The 14,090-nt window shown below is 39.7% G+C and overlaps 1 protein-coding gene across 3 annotated transcripts in view; it reads right to left on the bottom strand.

Moving 5' to 3' along the window:
• Positions 1 to 14,090, bottom strand: part of ptpn2 (protein tyrosine phosphatase non-receptor type 2) — a 64,255-nt gene that overhangs the window by 32,727 nt on the left and 17,438 nt on the right. For all 3 annotated transcript variants that reach the window (XM_033019435.1, XM_033019434.1, XM_033019436.1), the window contains exon 3: positions 6,870 to 6,970. In XM_033019435.1, the coding sequence (XP_032875326.1) occupies positions 6,870 to 6,970 (101 nt within the window). The remainder of the gene's footprint in view (positions 1 to 6,869; positions 6,971 to 14,090) is intronic.

The raw sequence follows: 14,090 nt of genomic DNA, 5'->3' as shown, positions 1-14,090 counted from the left end.
GGGTTGAGATTTTTGATTGGAGAAAGGCTAACTTTGAGGAGATGCAAAAGGATTTAAAAGGAGTAAATTGTTTTATGGGAAAGATGTGGAAGAGAAATGGAGGACATTTAAAGGTGAAATTTTAAGAGTACAGAATCTTTATGTCCCTGTTCGGTTGAAATGAAATAGTAAAAATTGGAAAGAGCCATGGTTTTCAAGGGAAATTGGACACTTGGTTTGGAAAAAGAGAGAGATCTACAATAATTATAGGCAGCATGGAGTAAATGAGGTGCTTGAGGAGTATAAAGAATGTAAAAAGAATCTTAAGAAAGAAATTAGAAAAGCTAAAAGAAGATATGAGGTTGCTTTGGCAAGTAAGGTGAAAGTAAATCCAAAGGATTTCTACAGCTATATTAATAGCAAACGGATAACGAGGGATAAAATTGGTCCATTAGAGAGTCAGAGTGGACGGCTATCTGCAGAGCCAAAAGAGATGGGGGAGATATTGAACAATTTCTTTTCTTCGGTATTCACCAAGGAGAAGGATATTGAATTATGTGAGGTAAGGGAAACAAGTAGAGTAGCTATGGAAACTATGAGATTCAAAGAAGAGGAAGTACTGACACTTTTGAGAAATATAAAAGTGGATAAGTCTCCAGGTCCGGACAGGATATTCCCTAGGACATTGAGGGAAGTTAGTGTAGAAATAGCAGGGGCTATGACAGAAATACTTCAAATGTCATTAGAAACGGGAATAGTGCCGGAGGATTGGCGTACTGCGCATGTTGTTCCATTGTTTAAAAAGGGGTCTAAGAGTAAACCTAGCAATTATAGACCTGTTAGTTTGACGTCAGTGGTGGGCAAATTAATGGAAAGGATACTTAGAGATAATATATATAAGCATCTGGATAAACAGGGTCTGATTAGGAACAGTCAACATGGATTTGTGCCTGGAAGGTCATGTTTGACTAATCTTCTTGAATTTTTTGAAGAGGTTACTAGGGAAATTGATGAGGGTAAAGCAGGGGATGTTGTATATATGGACTTCAGTAAGGCCTTTGACAAGGTTCCTCACGGAAGGTTGGTTAAGAAGGTTCAATTGTTGGGTATTAATGGTGGAGTAGCAAGATGGATTCAACAGTGGCTGAATGGGAGATGCTAGCGAGTAATGGTGGATGGTTGTTTGTCAGGTTGGAGGCCAGTGACTAGTGGGGTGCCACAGGGATCTGTGTTGGGTCCACTGTTGTTTGTCATGTACATCAATGATCTGGATGATGGTGTGGTAAATTGGATTAGTAAGTATGCAGATGATACTAAAATAGGTGGGGTTGTGGATAATGAAGTAGATTTTCAAAGTCTAGAGAGAGATTTATGCCAGTTGGGAGAGTGGGCTGAAAGATGGCAAATGGAGTTTAATGCTGATAAGTGTGAGGTGCTACATCTTGGCAGGACAAATCAAAATAGGACGTACATGGTAAATGGTAGGGAATTGAAGAATGCAGGTGAACAGAGGGATCTGGGAATAACTGTGCACAGTTCCCTGAAAGTGGAATCTCATGTAGATAGGGTGGTAAAGAAAGCTTTTGGTGTGCTGGCCTTTATAAATCAGAGCATTGAGTATAGAAGTTGGGATGTAATGTTAAAATTGTACAAGGCATTGGTGAGGCCAATTCTGGAGTATGGTGTACAATTTTGGTCGCCTAATTATAGGAAGGATGTCAACAAAATAGAGAGCGTACAGAGGAGATTTACTAGAATGTTGCCTGGGTTTCAGCAACTAAGTTACAGAGAAAGGTTGAACAAGTTAGGGCTTTATTCTTTGGAGCGCAGAAGGTTAAGGGGGAACTTGATAGAGGTCTTTAAAATGATGAGAGGGATAGACAGAGTTGACGTGGATAAGCTTTTCCCACTGAGAGTAGGGAAGATTCAAACAAGGGGACATGACTTGAGAATTAAGGGACAGAAGTTTAGGGGTAACATGAGGGGGAACTTCTTTACTCAGAGAGTGGTGGCTGTGTGGAATGAGCTTCCAGTGAAGGTGGTGGAGGCAGGTTCGTTTTTATCATTTAAAAATAAATTGGATAGTTATATGGACGGGAAAGGAATGGAGGGTTATGGTCTGAGCGCAGGTATATGGGACTAGGGGAGAATACGTGTTCGGCACGGACTAGAAGGGTCGAGATGGCCTGTTTCCGTGCTGTAATTGTTATATGGTTATATATGGTTATATGAGCGGGAAGCCAGAGGATTGGGTAACTTTTAAAGAGGAACAGAATATAAAGGTGGATAGTAAAAGCTTATTTAGGTTTGTGAAGAGGAAAAAATTAGTTAAGACCAAAGTTGGACCATTGAAGACTGAAAAAGGTGAATTTATTAATGGCAACAAGGAAATGGCAGATGAGTTGAACAGATACTTTGGATCCGTCTTCACTAAGGAGGACACAAACAATCTTCCTGAAGTACTAGTGGCCAGAGGATCTAGGGTGACGGAGGAACAGAAGGAAATGAACATTAGGCAGGAAATGGTGTTGGGTGGACTGATGGGACTGAAGACTGTTAAATCCCCAGGGCCTGATGGTCTGCATCCCAGTGTACTTAAGGAGGTGGCTCTGGAAATCGTGGACGCATTGGTGACAATTTTCCAATGTTCGATAGATTCGGGATCAGTTCCTGTGGATTGGAGGGTAGCTAATGTTATCCCACTTTTTAGGAAAGGCGGGAGAAAGTAAACAGAGAATTATAGACGTTGGTGGTGGGGAAGATGTTGGAGTCAATTATAAAAGATGAAATAGCGGTACATTTAGATAGCAGTAGCAGGATTGGTCCGAGTCAGCATGGATTTACGAAGGGGATATCAGGCTTGACTAATCTTCTGTAATGTTTTGAGGATGTAACTATGAAAATGGACAAGGGAGAGCCAGTGGATGTAATGTACCTGGACTTTCAGAAAGCATTTGATAAGGTCCCACATAGGAGATTAGTGGGCAAAATGAGAGCACATGGTATTGGGGGTAGAGTGCTGACATGGATAGAAAATTGGTTGGCAGACAGGAAACAGAGTAGGGATTAACGGGTCCCTTTCAGAATGGCAGGCAGTGACGAGTGGTGTACCGCAAGGCTCGGTGCTGGGACCGCATCTATTTACAATATATATTAATGATCTAGATGAAAGGATTAAAAGTAACATTAGCAAATTTTCAGATGACACAGAGCTGGGTGGCAGTGTGAACTGTGAAGAGGATGTTATGGGGATGCAGGGTGACTTGGACAGGTTGGGTGAGTGGGCAGATGCAGTTCAATGTGAGGTTATGCACTTGTGGCAAAAACAGGAAGGCAGATTATTATCTCAATGGTGTTAAGTTGGGAAAAGGGGAAGTACAACGTGATCTGGGGGTCCTTGTTCATCAGTCAATGAAGGTAAGCATACAGGTACAGCAGGCAGTGAAGAAAGCAAATGGCATGTTGGCCTTCATAACAAGAGGAGTTTGAGTATAGGAGCAAAGAGGTCCTTCTGCAGTTGTACAGGGCCCTAGTGAGACCACACCTGGAGTAATGTGTTGAGCTTTGATCTCCAAATTTGAGGAAGGACATTCTTGCTATTGAGGGAGTGCAGCGTGGGTTCACCAGTTTAATTCCCGGGATGGGGGACTGTCATATGTTGATAGAATGGAGCAGCTGGGCTTGTATACTCTGGAATTTAGAAGGATGAGGGGATCTTATTGAAGCATATAAGATTATTAAGGGTTTGGACACGCTAGAGGCAGGAAATATGTTCCCGATGTAGGGAGAGACCAGAAGCCAGGGACCACAATTTAAGAATAAGGGGTAAGCCATTTAGAATGGAGATGAGGAAAAACTTTTTCACACAGAGTTGTGAGTCTGTGGAATTCTCTGCCTCAGAAGGCGGTGGAGGCCGGTTCTCTGGATGCTTTCAAGAAAAGTAGATAGGGCTCTTAAAGATAGCGGAATCAGGGGATATGGGGTGAAGGCAGGAATGGGGAACTGATTGTGGATGATCAGCCATGATTACATTGAATGGCAGTGCTGGCTCTAAGGGCCGAATGGCCTACTCCTGCACCTATTGTCTATTGACTCTCCTGAGCTTGGGCCAGTGGTGTCTTGGCAAGTTGGTATTATAGGGTGGATACTGTATATAATAGCAGGAACTATCACTGTTAATTTAGCCTTTGTGAATCCTATGCACACACACACACAGGACAACAGCAGAAGATGGAAATCTTCACCTCACCACCAGCACAAAGATCCATCACAAGTTTTGAATAACTGCATGGTTTTTAGTTTAGTTTAGAGATACAGCATGGAAACAGGCCCTTTAACCCACTCTGACCAAAGATGCCTGCAGCCCCGTAGTATCTAGCAGGTCCATGTCGCTGGGATTCCAAAATTCACGGTTGCTTGCTTTGTTAAAAAGTGCAAGAAATCTCCTTATTTTGTAAAAAAAAAAAAAAGTCCTCGTTTTCCTTTACCTACAATATTTCTTAATTTAGGCATGTTGCTACAGAAACACTCGTTTAGTAGTTGACCACAATGCTTGTAGCAGAACAGTAACTGGACAATCCATTTTTTAAATTTTATTTTTTTTAAAAGAGCGTAAAATTATCATTAAACGAATCGCCCGCAGTTTTGGAATGCCCGATGCCGACACAAGATAGAGCATTTGGAATCCCAGCGACATGGACCTGCCAGATACTACGGGGCTGCAGGCATCTTCTACCACATAGGAACTGCACAAACCTGTGCATCTTTGGAATGTGAGAGGAAACCGGAGTACCCAGAGAAAACCTACATGGTCACAGGGCAAATTCCATACAGACAACTGTCATCAGGATTGAACCCAGGTCGCTGGAGCTGTAAGGTAGCAACTCTACTGCTGTGCCACTGTGCCGCCCTTTATTCCCCAAATTGCTGAAACATCTGTAAATTCAATAAATTTGCCTAAATTAAGAAATATTGTAGGTAAAGGAAAACGAGGACTTTTTTTTTTTTTTACAAAATAAGGAGATTTCTTGCACTTTTTAACAAAGCAAGCAACCGTGAATTTTAAACAGTTACTAGACACCATCCTACCAACAACTAGAGTAGCCCTGAGCTACTATCTACCTCATTGACCCTTGGTCTATCTTTGATCGGACTTTACCTTGCACAAAACCTTATTCCCTTCATATATCTGTACACTGTGGATGGTTCGATTGTAATCATGCACCGTCTTTCCACTGACTGGTTAGCACCCAACAAAAGCTTTTCACTGTACCTCGATACATGCGACTATAAACTAAACTCAAAATCAAGTTGGGCATTTATTTCTCTCTGCCATCTCTTACTGCAATGCGGTACAGGGGAGAACTGTGCACCTTTACTTAACTAATTCAAGTTGGTATTATAGGGTGGATACTGTATATAATAGCAGGAACTATCACTGTTAATTTAGCCTTTGTGAATCCTATGCACACACACACAGGACAACAGCAGAAGATGGAAATCTTCACCTCACCACCAGCACAAAGATCCATCACAAGCTTTGAATAACTGCATGGTTTTTAGTTTAGTTTAGAGATACAGCATGGAAACAGGCCCTTTGACCCACTCTGACCATCATTTACACAAGTTCTAGGCTGTCCAACTTTCACATCCATTCCCCTATACACTAGGGACAATTTACAGAGTATCTACAAACCCAGTCATAGTGAGAATAAGAAAACTCCACTCAGAGAGCACCAGAGGTTGGGATTCATGTGAACAAAAAAAATTCATTGCACTCTGATGTATATGACAAACTAATCGAATTATTATCATTAATCTGAACAGGACTCACTCCAATTCCATCACATCCTTCCCATAAAGTTAGAAACCAGAATTTAATCAATAATCAACAAATCAGTCTGAAAAAGGGACCCGACCAGAAAGGTCACCTGCTCATTTCTGAAGTTTTCTTAATCTTCTTGCCACTTCCAATGATTGATGCACATTTATATTAGGATTAAGTGATAGATTTAGATGAAGAGAGGAATGGAACATAACTGACTGGCAAGCATCAGTTTGGGATTATGTGTATTCTGCATAATCTATGTATGTAATCTATGCTCCCAGATCCTTCTGCTCATGTGGCCCATTTTTAACAGTATTTTTATTTTACAATGCTTCTCCTCATTCTTTGACCAAAAATACATCACCTCACTTCACCACATTTAACACCAACTACCCAAAATAAATGTACCCAGCTGTAATCCATCATTATCCTCGCTACTGTTCACAATATTACCTAGTTTTGTGTTGGATGCACAGCAGTAATTCAAGGTGGCTCACCACCACCTTGTGGGAAATAATTGCTGGCCTTACTATTATCAAATAAATGCCATATAAAACTCCCCCCCCCCACCACCACACAAATTAAGCATTGAAACTTAGAACCAGAATCATATCAAATGAGCAGAGAGAGAAATAAACAAGTAGAAAAGTGAAAACAATAATGCCATCATCAAGCTCTCCAATTTGTCACTTATTTTAACCAAAGCAGAAAAGACAAGTTGAATTAGATTGCAAAGGTCTCAGTTAAGCACATGATCATAAGCAGATTTAAGGAACAGCAAGTTTGCAATGTTTGAAACTGTTGAAAAGTGAAGCCAATCCCCTCATGCAAAATAGCAAGTGAAGGAAATAAACAGACCCCTCCCAAAACCAGACATGGTGATGCACTGTTCATGAAAGCTTGAGTGGCATTAAATCTTATGAGTAAAATTGTATTTTGCCTTTTCATTTGGGGTGGAGGTTAAATAAATTGGCTAACAACACATTTTTCCTCACACAAGCTTGCAGCAGAATTTTCGATATTTTCAATCACATCAGGCAACAGTCGCTCTGTGTATACCTACCTGGGTTAAAATGTAGTTTCTCTGGGCCTCTTCCATGATAATTAGACTTGCATTGATATAATCATTATCTGCTGTGTGAAGTTTAACACGGCTGTGGTCAACTACAATTGAAAAGTAAAAATATGTCAAAGCAAAATTAACATTCTGGACCATGTTATTTATACTGAATATTAAACTGTAGGCATGTTAAAACTTAGAAATGATTGGTGGATTTGGATTTAAATCTGGATTGACTGATGAAATGAAAATTTATTTCATCAAAAGGCAGCAAAAGGAATAAAATAAAATACTGAGCAATATGAATCAATAGTTTTGTTCCAAATATACCCATACTGGCTGTAGTGGATATTGCCAATGACTTATGTAACTGATGCCCTCAAATAAGAAAATGCTCAAATCATAAATTAATTTAACAATTGGACACTGGAAATTAAATATTCTCAGGAACTCCACACAAGTTCAAATTTCTCCCAGTCAGAATGAGTTGTCACCACCCCGACTCCTAACTCTTTTCTGATGATTCCAAAAGATTTTATCTATATCAGTGGTAGTAAGATTTCCCAAGATATTCAGTAATCTCTGGCAGCCACATGGTATTGACTGAAGACCAGAGATCCAGCAGTCTATGGGAATATCTCTCACTTTCCATCATATCAAAGTAAAGACAAAATTACACTGCATCCGAGAAGGGTTCTGACCAGAAACGTCACCTATTCCTTTTCTCTATCGTTTTGTGTCTCTCTTTGCTGTACATCCTGTTTGACTGCACTGTCGATACAGAAGAAACCACAGAAGAGGGACAAACTGAGTACAATGCTAACTTGTTAAAGTGTATGCTGTGTACATCATAAGATCCAATTAACACCTTAATAGATAAGAAGTCTAGTTATCACCAAGTCAGAATTAGCTACAGTTAGTGAGCCAGCAACTGAAGCAGTAACATTTTCCACCAATTTTAGTTGATCATCTTGACCAATGCCTCAAAATCTATCCCCAACAAATACCTAAAACATATTCTCAACTCGATCATTTAATCATTTTGTATATAAATTGTCTCATACTTGCAGATACAGTTAAACTGCAAGTATCTTTCTGTTATTCCAATTAAAATTATGCTTCATTAATGAGACCTCTTAAAATGCTGTACTGCTGTCCAGCAAAGTTCAAACAGTATTAAAACTAATTCAGAACTTTCATCAAATGCTTAAGCAAGTCATTTTTATTTTTTAACAATGTCAAGAAATAGTTAATGTGAACAGTTAATTTGTTTTAGTGGCATAATTTGAGCAATAAACAACTGTTAAATACATCAAACAACTAGAAAGCAAAGCTGCTAACAATGCAACACTGCTGGAGCACTGCACTGAAATATCAACTTAGGCAATAGGAAGACCACATGCATGTTTGATGATGATGATTAAAGCCTCAAGATGGGGTTAAACTTGGTAGTTTGATCCGTCTAGCACAATTTTATTTGCATCTAAAGACCTGCTTTAGGGTTGCAACAATTTCTATCTCAGAATTCACCTACACAAAAAGCACAGTACAAAGCAGTAAAATCCAACTATCCCATTACAGATATCTGGTCCTGTCCACACACATTGTATTGTAAATACAGAGAGCCAAAACTCAAAATGATCAATTCCTCCTGAGCAAAAGCAGAAAAATCAATTGGGCAAAATAAATAAAAATAATCCCATGTAACATATAATCTGAAGGAATGATGGGATGCATAATGAATAACATTTACATACGCGAGTCCAGACGTTGGCATTTTAATCACACAAAACTACTTAACAAAATCAATTTTAGATTATATTTATCTGCACTGTATAATACAAATCATCCCAAGATAAAGTTGAAAACCAAAAGGCTCAATCTGCCTACCAGCATCTTAACGTAAAAAATGATTGATCACAGTACAAGAACAGGGAATAGTGTTCCTTGAATTGAAAAATGTAATTTGAATTAGAACCTGCATGCTCTTGACAATTAAATACTTACACAATTCTCAATGAAATCACATAATAGTATCCTTATCTTAGCTTCCTTCCCGAAAATATGAATTCCAAATATATATATAAAACATATTTACAAAATTAAGAGTATGAATGGAATTACTCCAGTTTTAATAGACTGATTAAATGCACACTGCAAAATTAAGGATTGTTTCACTCTGCAAGAATGTTTTTTAATGCAACACAATAGCAATATACAAGTTATATTTCTAAATAAACTATAGGTTCCAAAAAAGAAAATCAACTTAAAAAAAGGCCAATAAAAGAGGCCAATAAAATTTCCATGATCATGTTTACAAAGGTTACATTGCAGATGTCAACAGGAAAAGTTCTACTCTTTCTGGTAAATCGAAGCTCTGCTATTCTCGGAAAGATGACATCACCACTTAAGAAAAACGAACTAACGTAATACTCTGAACGGTTCCCGATGCAACCTACAGATGAACACAGCTGCTTAACAGTTTCACTGCTTCGACAGGCCACATGCCAACTAGAATAATTTAGCAAATTATCTTTAAAATTGTTCGCCAAAAGAATTAATGCATTTTATCATCACTAAATGAGGTGTACATCATGTGGCTGCACTCATTGTGGATGGTGTACAGTCCTGATCCTGAGGCTGTTCTTAAATGTAACAAACTACTTTGAGAACAGGAAAAATTACCCAGAGAAGAGGAAATCGAGAAACAGAGGATATAGGTTTAACGTAGTTGGGGGGGGGGGGGGGGGGGGGGGGGGGGGGAAGGACATTTAATAGGAACCCAAGGGGCAACTTTTTTAAAAATGCTAAGGGTGATAGGTATATGGAACGAGCTGCCGGAGGAGGTAGTTGAGGCAATTACTACCACAAGGTTTAAGAAACATTTGGACAAGTATATGAATACTTGTTTATAGGGATATGTACAGGTTTAGAGGGATATGGACCAAACACATGCCGGTGAAACTAGTGTAGATGTGGCATGTTGGTCGGTGTGGGCATGTTGGGCCGATGAACCCCTTCCTTTCCACGCCATAAGACTCCATGACAATGACATCTCTATGACTTTGACATCTAATGAGCAGGAGTAAGACATTTAGCATTTCATGCCTGTGCTGCTAATCAGTGGAATCATGGAAAATCATCCCCTTCAATATCATATTCTACTTACTCCTCATAGCTCAATACACTTTGTGTTCAGAAATTCATCTTTTTCTTTAAAATATTTACATACATTCTGTGTGGTAGTGAATTCCACTTGTTCACTCCTAATAAGTGAGGAAATCTCTCATCTCAACCTCAAATTTCTCCTTACTAATTATAATTTTAGTTTTTCACTTTTGCTAGGGAACCAAGAATCAAACATTTCTCAAATGTTTGCTGCATGTTCTTTGAAGACAGAACCACAGTATTTAATTAGTCCTTGTTCCCATTATAAATTCCCCCCTTTCGAACCACATGATCAACAGCCTAATTGTATGTTCCCTAAAAGTTCACTTTCATAGTCTGCTTTTGTTCTCCAAATCATAGTTTGCCATCTATGCCAAAATCTAAATTGCTCCTTATAGAAACATAGAAATTAGGTGCAGGAGTAGGCCATTCGGCCCTTCGAGCCTGCACCGCCATTCAATATGATCATGGCTGATCATTCAACTCAGTATCCCATACCTGCCTTCTCTCCATACCCTCTGATCCCCTTAGCCACAAGGGCCACATCTAACTCCCTCTTAAATATAGCCAATGAACTGGCCTCGACTACCCTCTGTGGCAGGGAGTTCCAGAGATTCACCACTCTCTGTGTGAAAAATGTTCTTCTCATCTCGGTTTTAAAGGATTTCCCCCTTATCCTTAAGCTGTGACCCCTTGTCCTGGACTTCCCCAACATCGGGAGCAATCTTCCTGCATCTAGCCTGTCCAACCCCTTAAGAATTTTGTAAGTTTCTATAAGATCCCCTCTCAATCTCCTAAATTCTAGAGAGTATAAACCAAGTCTATCTAGTTTATCCCATGCACAGTTTGAAATCTTATCTCTCCTCTTTTGATCTCATACTGTACTTTCTTTGCTCAATAGCCATAGTTGGATTGCCTCATGGATTTATATTCTCCAATATGCACCAATCAGGAATATATATCGATTGCCGTTCCTGCATTTGTTCTTTAAATGTTACGTATGGCTTATTGACCATCAAACCTTTTTACTAAGCTCTGCAATCTCACATTGCCAATGTACAATATGGACTACATACAAGAGGATTGCACAGGAGCTGATGAGGATAAAGCATTCCCTGGATGGCTGCTTCCGATACGATCCAAAATGTTCATCCTGCACACACACAATTCTTCTTCAATATAATTCCCGATTTGGTTTTGCCTGGTCCATTGAGATGAATGTCACTCATGATTAAGAGGGAACCATAGCTGCACACATCTTTAATTACCAGTTTGAGGGTATACCTTGTCGGGGCGACAGTGGTGCAGCGGTAGAGTTGCTGCTTTACAATGCCAAAGAATCGGGTTCAATTTTGACTACGGATGCTGTCTGTACAGTTTGTACATTCTCCCTGTGACTGCATGGGTTTTCTCCGAGTGCTCCGGTTTCCTCCCACGCTCCTACAGGTTTGTAGGTTAAATAGGCTTGTTAATTATAAATTGTCTCTAGTGTGTGTAGGATAGCACTGTACGCTGTGATCATTGGTCGGCGTGAACTCGATGGGCCAAAGGGCTTGTTTCCACACTGCATCACTGAAGTCTAAAGTCTAATCTCTTTTCATATCATTTTGAAGCCTTCGACACCCTTCTTATAGTCAGCAAGTCAAAGTATATCGGAACAGGCCCTTCTGCCCACCAAGTTCATGTCAACCATCAACCACCCATTTATACTAATTTTACAATAATCCCGTTTTTATTTTCCTAATTTTCGCCTCATGGACATGTACATGAATTGGAAAGGTTTAGAGGGATATGGGCCAACACAGACAAATGAGACTAGCTTAGATGGGCATCTTGGTTGGCATGGACGTTGAATCACCAACATTTAAAAAAGGTAAAGACCACGTGGTAAATTTAATTATTTGATGGGTGCCTCAGTGTGGATACGATTGGTTGAACGACCTATTTCTCTGCTAGATTGTTCTGATACTTTAATAGTGAAATTGTCTTTACTTTCATTACTCTATTCTTTATAACTATTGTTGAGTCACTATGGAAAGTCCCTGCCACCGTCAAAATAGTTTCACTACTTAAATGACAATAAAGTCATAGGAAGGCTTTACCAATTACTTGCCTTCATTCACCTCTAACTATCCATAAGGCAGAATCATCCTAAAGGGGCAAAGATAACAACAGATTCTTTACTTCAGTACTGACAATGCCATAAAGTACTCTTAAATGTTGTCAAGGTGCATAAATTTGTTTGTCACCAGAATAGAGATTACTCATTTACCTGCTATCCTTTCACCTCATTTCCCATGCATGAGAAATAAAACCTTTGGAGAAAACCTTGTTTTTCCCATATCTCTTGGTTCTCTTTCTCCCGATTCTCAGTCTGGACGGTCACCTATTATTTTCTTCAGAGATGCTGCCTGACCCGTTGACTGACTCGCTTTTTGTGTCTATCTTTGGAGATCTAAAGTGCTTCCTTCCCCCAGGAGCCAAACTCTCCATAGACTGTAATCAAATAATCAAATGAAGGCACACATGCGCCTTCACCAATTTCTAACCACCTCCATCCAGCCAAAAAACATTATCACATGCCAGATTAGATATGCGTCGCCTGACACACAAGCGAACGAACATGCCAGATTCATGTCTTTGAAAACTGAACAAATTCCTTTAAGCTGGTTTAGATCAATCCAAAGAGCAAAACATTCATAACCAATCTTGCACAGGATAGTTCACCTTCTGTCCTTCTCCAGCTGATAAACACTGCCCCTCCATTCTAAACAATACTCTGAAGCATTTGTTATAGTAAAGGCACAGAATGGACCTCAGGTTTGGGATTACAAAACCAAGAATAGCTGTGTCGCACCACCACAGGCAGAGCTGGTGGAAACTGGAAAGACATATGTCAAATTGAGCGACATGTAATAAGCAAACAATGTACAGGATAAAACCTTACCAATTTATCTGAGGCAGATGTATCTGGCTGCAATTGTAGTGACAGAAGTGACTATAGTTCTTGTGAAGATTAAGCCACCTTCAATCAAAGACCTCCTCCATGATGTTGTGCGACACCAACATTTTGCCAATTGTGATAAACTCAAAACAAATCTGACAGCTCAAAAGTGTCCACAATCAGCAACAGCAAAACTTTAGAGATGTATAAAATCATGGGGGCCATAAATAGACAGGATAGATGGTCAGTCATTTTCCAGGGTAGGGGAGTCTAAAACAAGAGCATACAAGTTTAATGTAAGAGCGGTTTTTCCACACAGAGAGTGGTGGGTATATCGAACAAACTGTCAGAGGAAGTGGTTGATGCAGGTAATGTTTACAAGACATTAGGCAGGTACATGGATAGGAAATGTTGAGAGGAATATAGGCTAAATGCAATCAAGGGGACTAGCTTTGGTAGGCACCATAGTCGGCATGGATGGGTTAGATTTCCATACTGTGCAACACAAGGCCTACCGCTACAATCTCTAACGTTTTGCCCTTACATATCCCTCAACCTACCATTATAACAAGGCAAAGAACGTAGCAGGATATGCTAGAAACAGCTATGCTCACCTAAAAAAAAAAAATTTACTGCCAACCTTATGTAGCTGCAACACAGGAAACAGCAAACACAGAGTACAATAAATAGAATTTAGTAATCCCACACGCAACAGATCAACCAAAATGTTACAACCCTGCCACACCTAGTCATGAATGATGGTGGACAATTAAAGAAGGAGAAAGTGTAGGACTAACGCAGCAGGTCAGGCAGTATTTCTGGAGAGGGTGGATAGCTGATGTTTCAGATCAGGACCCTTCAGACTGATGGGAGGGGGGTGGGTTAGAGAAGAGAAATCCAGCTCAGAAATGCAATCAGATTAGTTACATAGATACTGCATCCAAAAGAACAAGTCAGAGGTTGGCTATCCTGCTGAAAATACCCCAAGCCCTGTCCATCATCATTATCATCAGAACTTCCTGACAATATTTCTCAGATTATCCCATGATTCTAGTTAGCTTTATGATTACAAAACCAGGGAAACTTTGTCAGAAAGAGCAACCCAACTTCAT

This window comes from Amblyraja radiata, chromosome 4, assembly GCF_010909765.2.
Source record: "Amblyraja radiata isolate CabotCenter1 chromosome 4, sAmbRad1.1.pri, whole genome shotgun sequence".
NCBI classification, from domain to species: Eukaryota; Metazoa; Chordata; class Chondrichthyes; order Rajiformes; family Rajidae; genus Amblyraja; species Amblyraja radiata.
The sequence above is the reverse complement of the archived record's forward strand: the minus strand, read 5'-3'. Positions and strand labels throughout refer to the sequence as shown.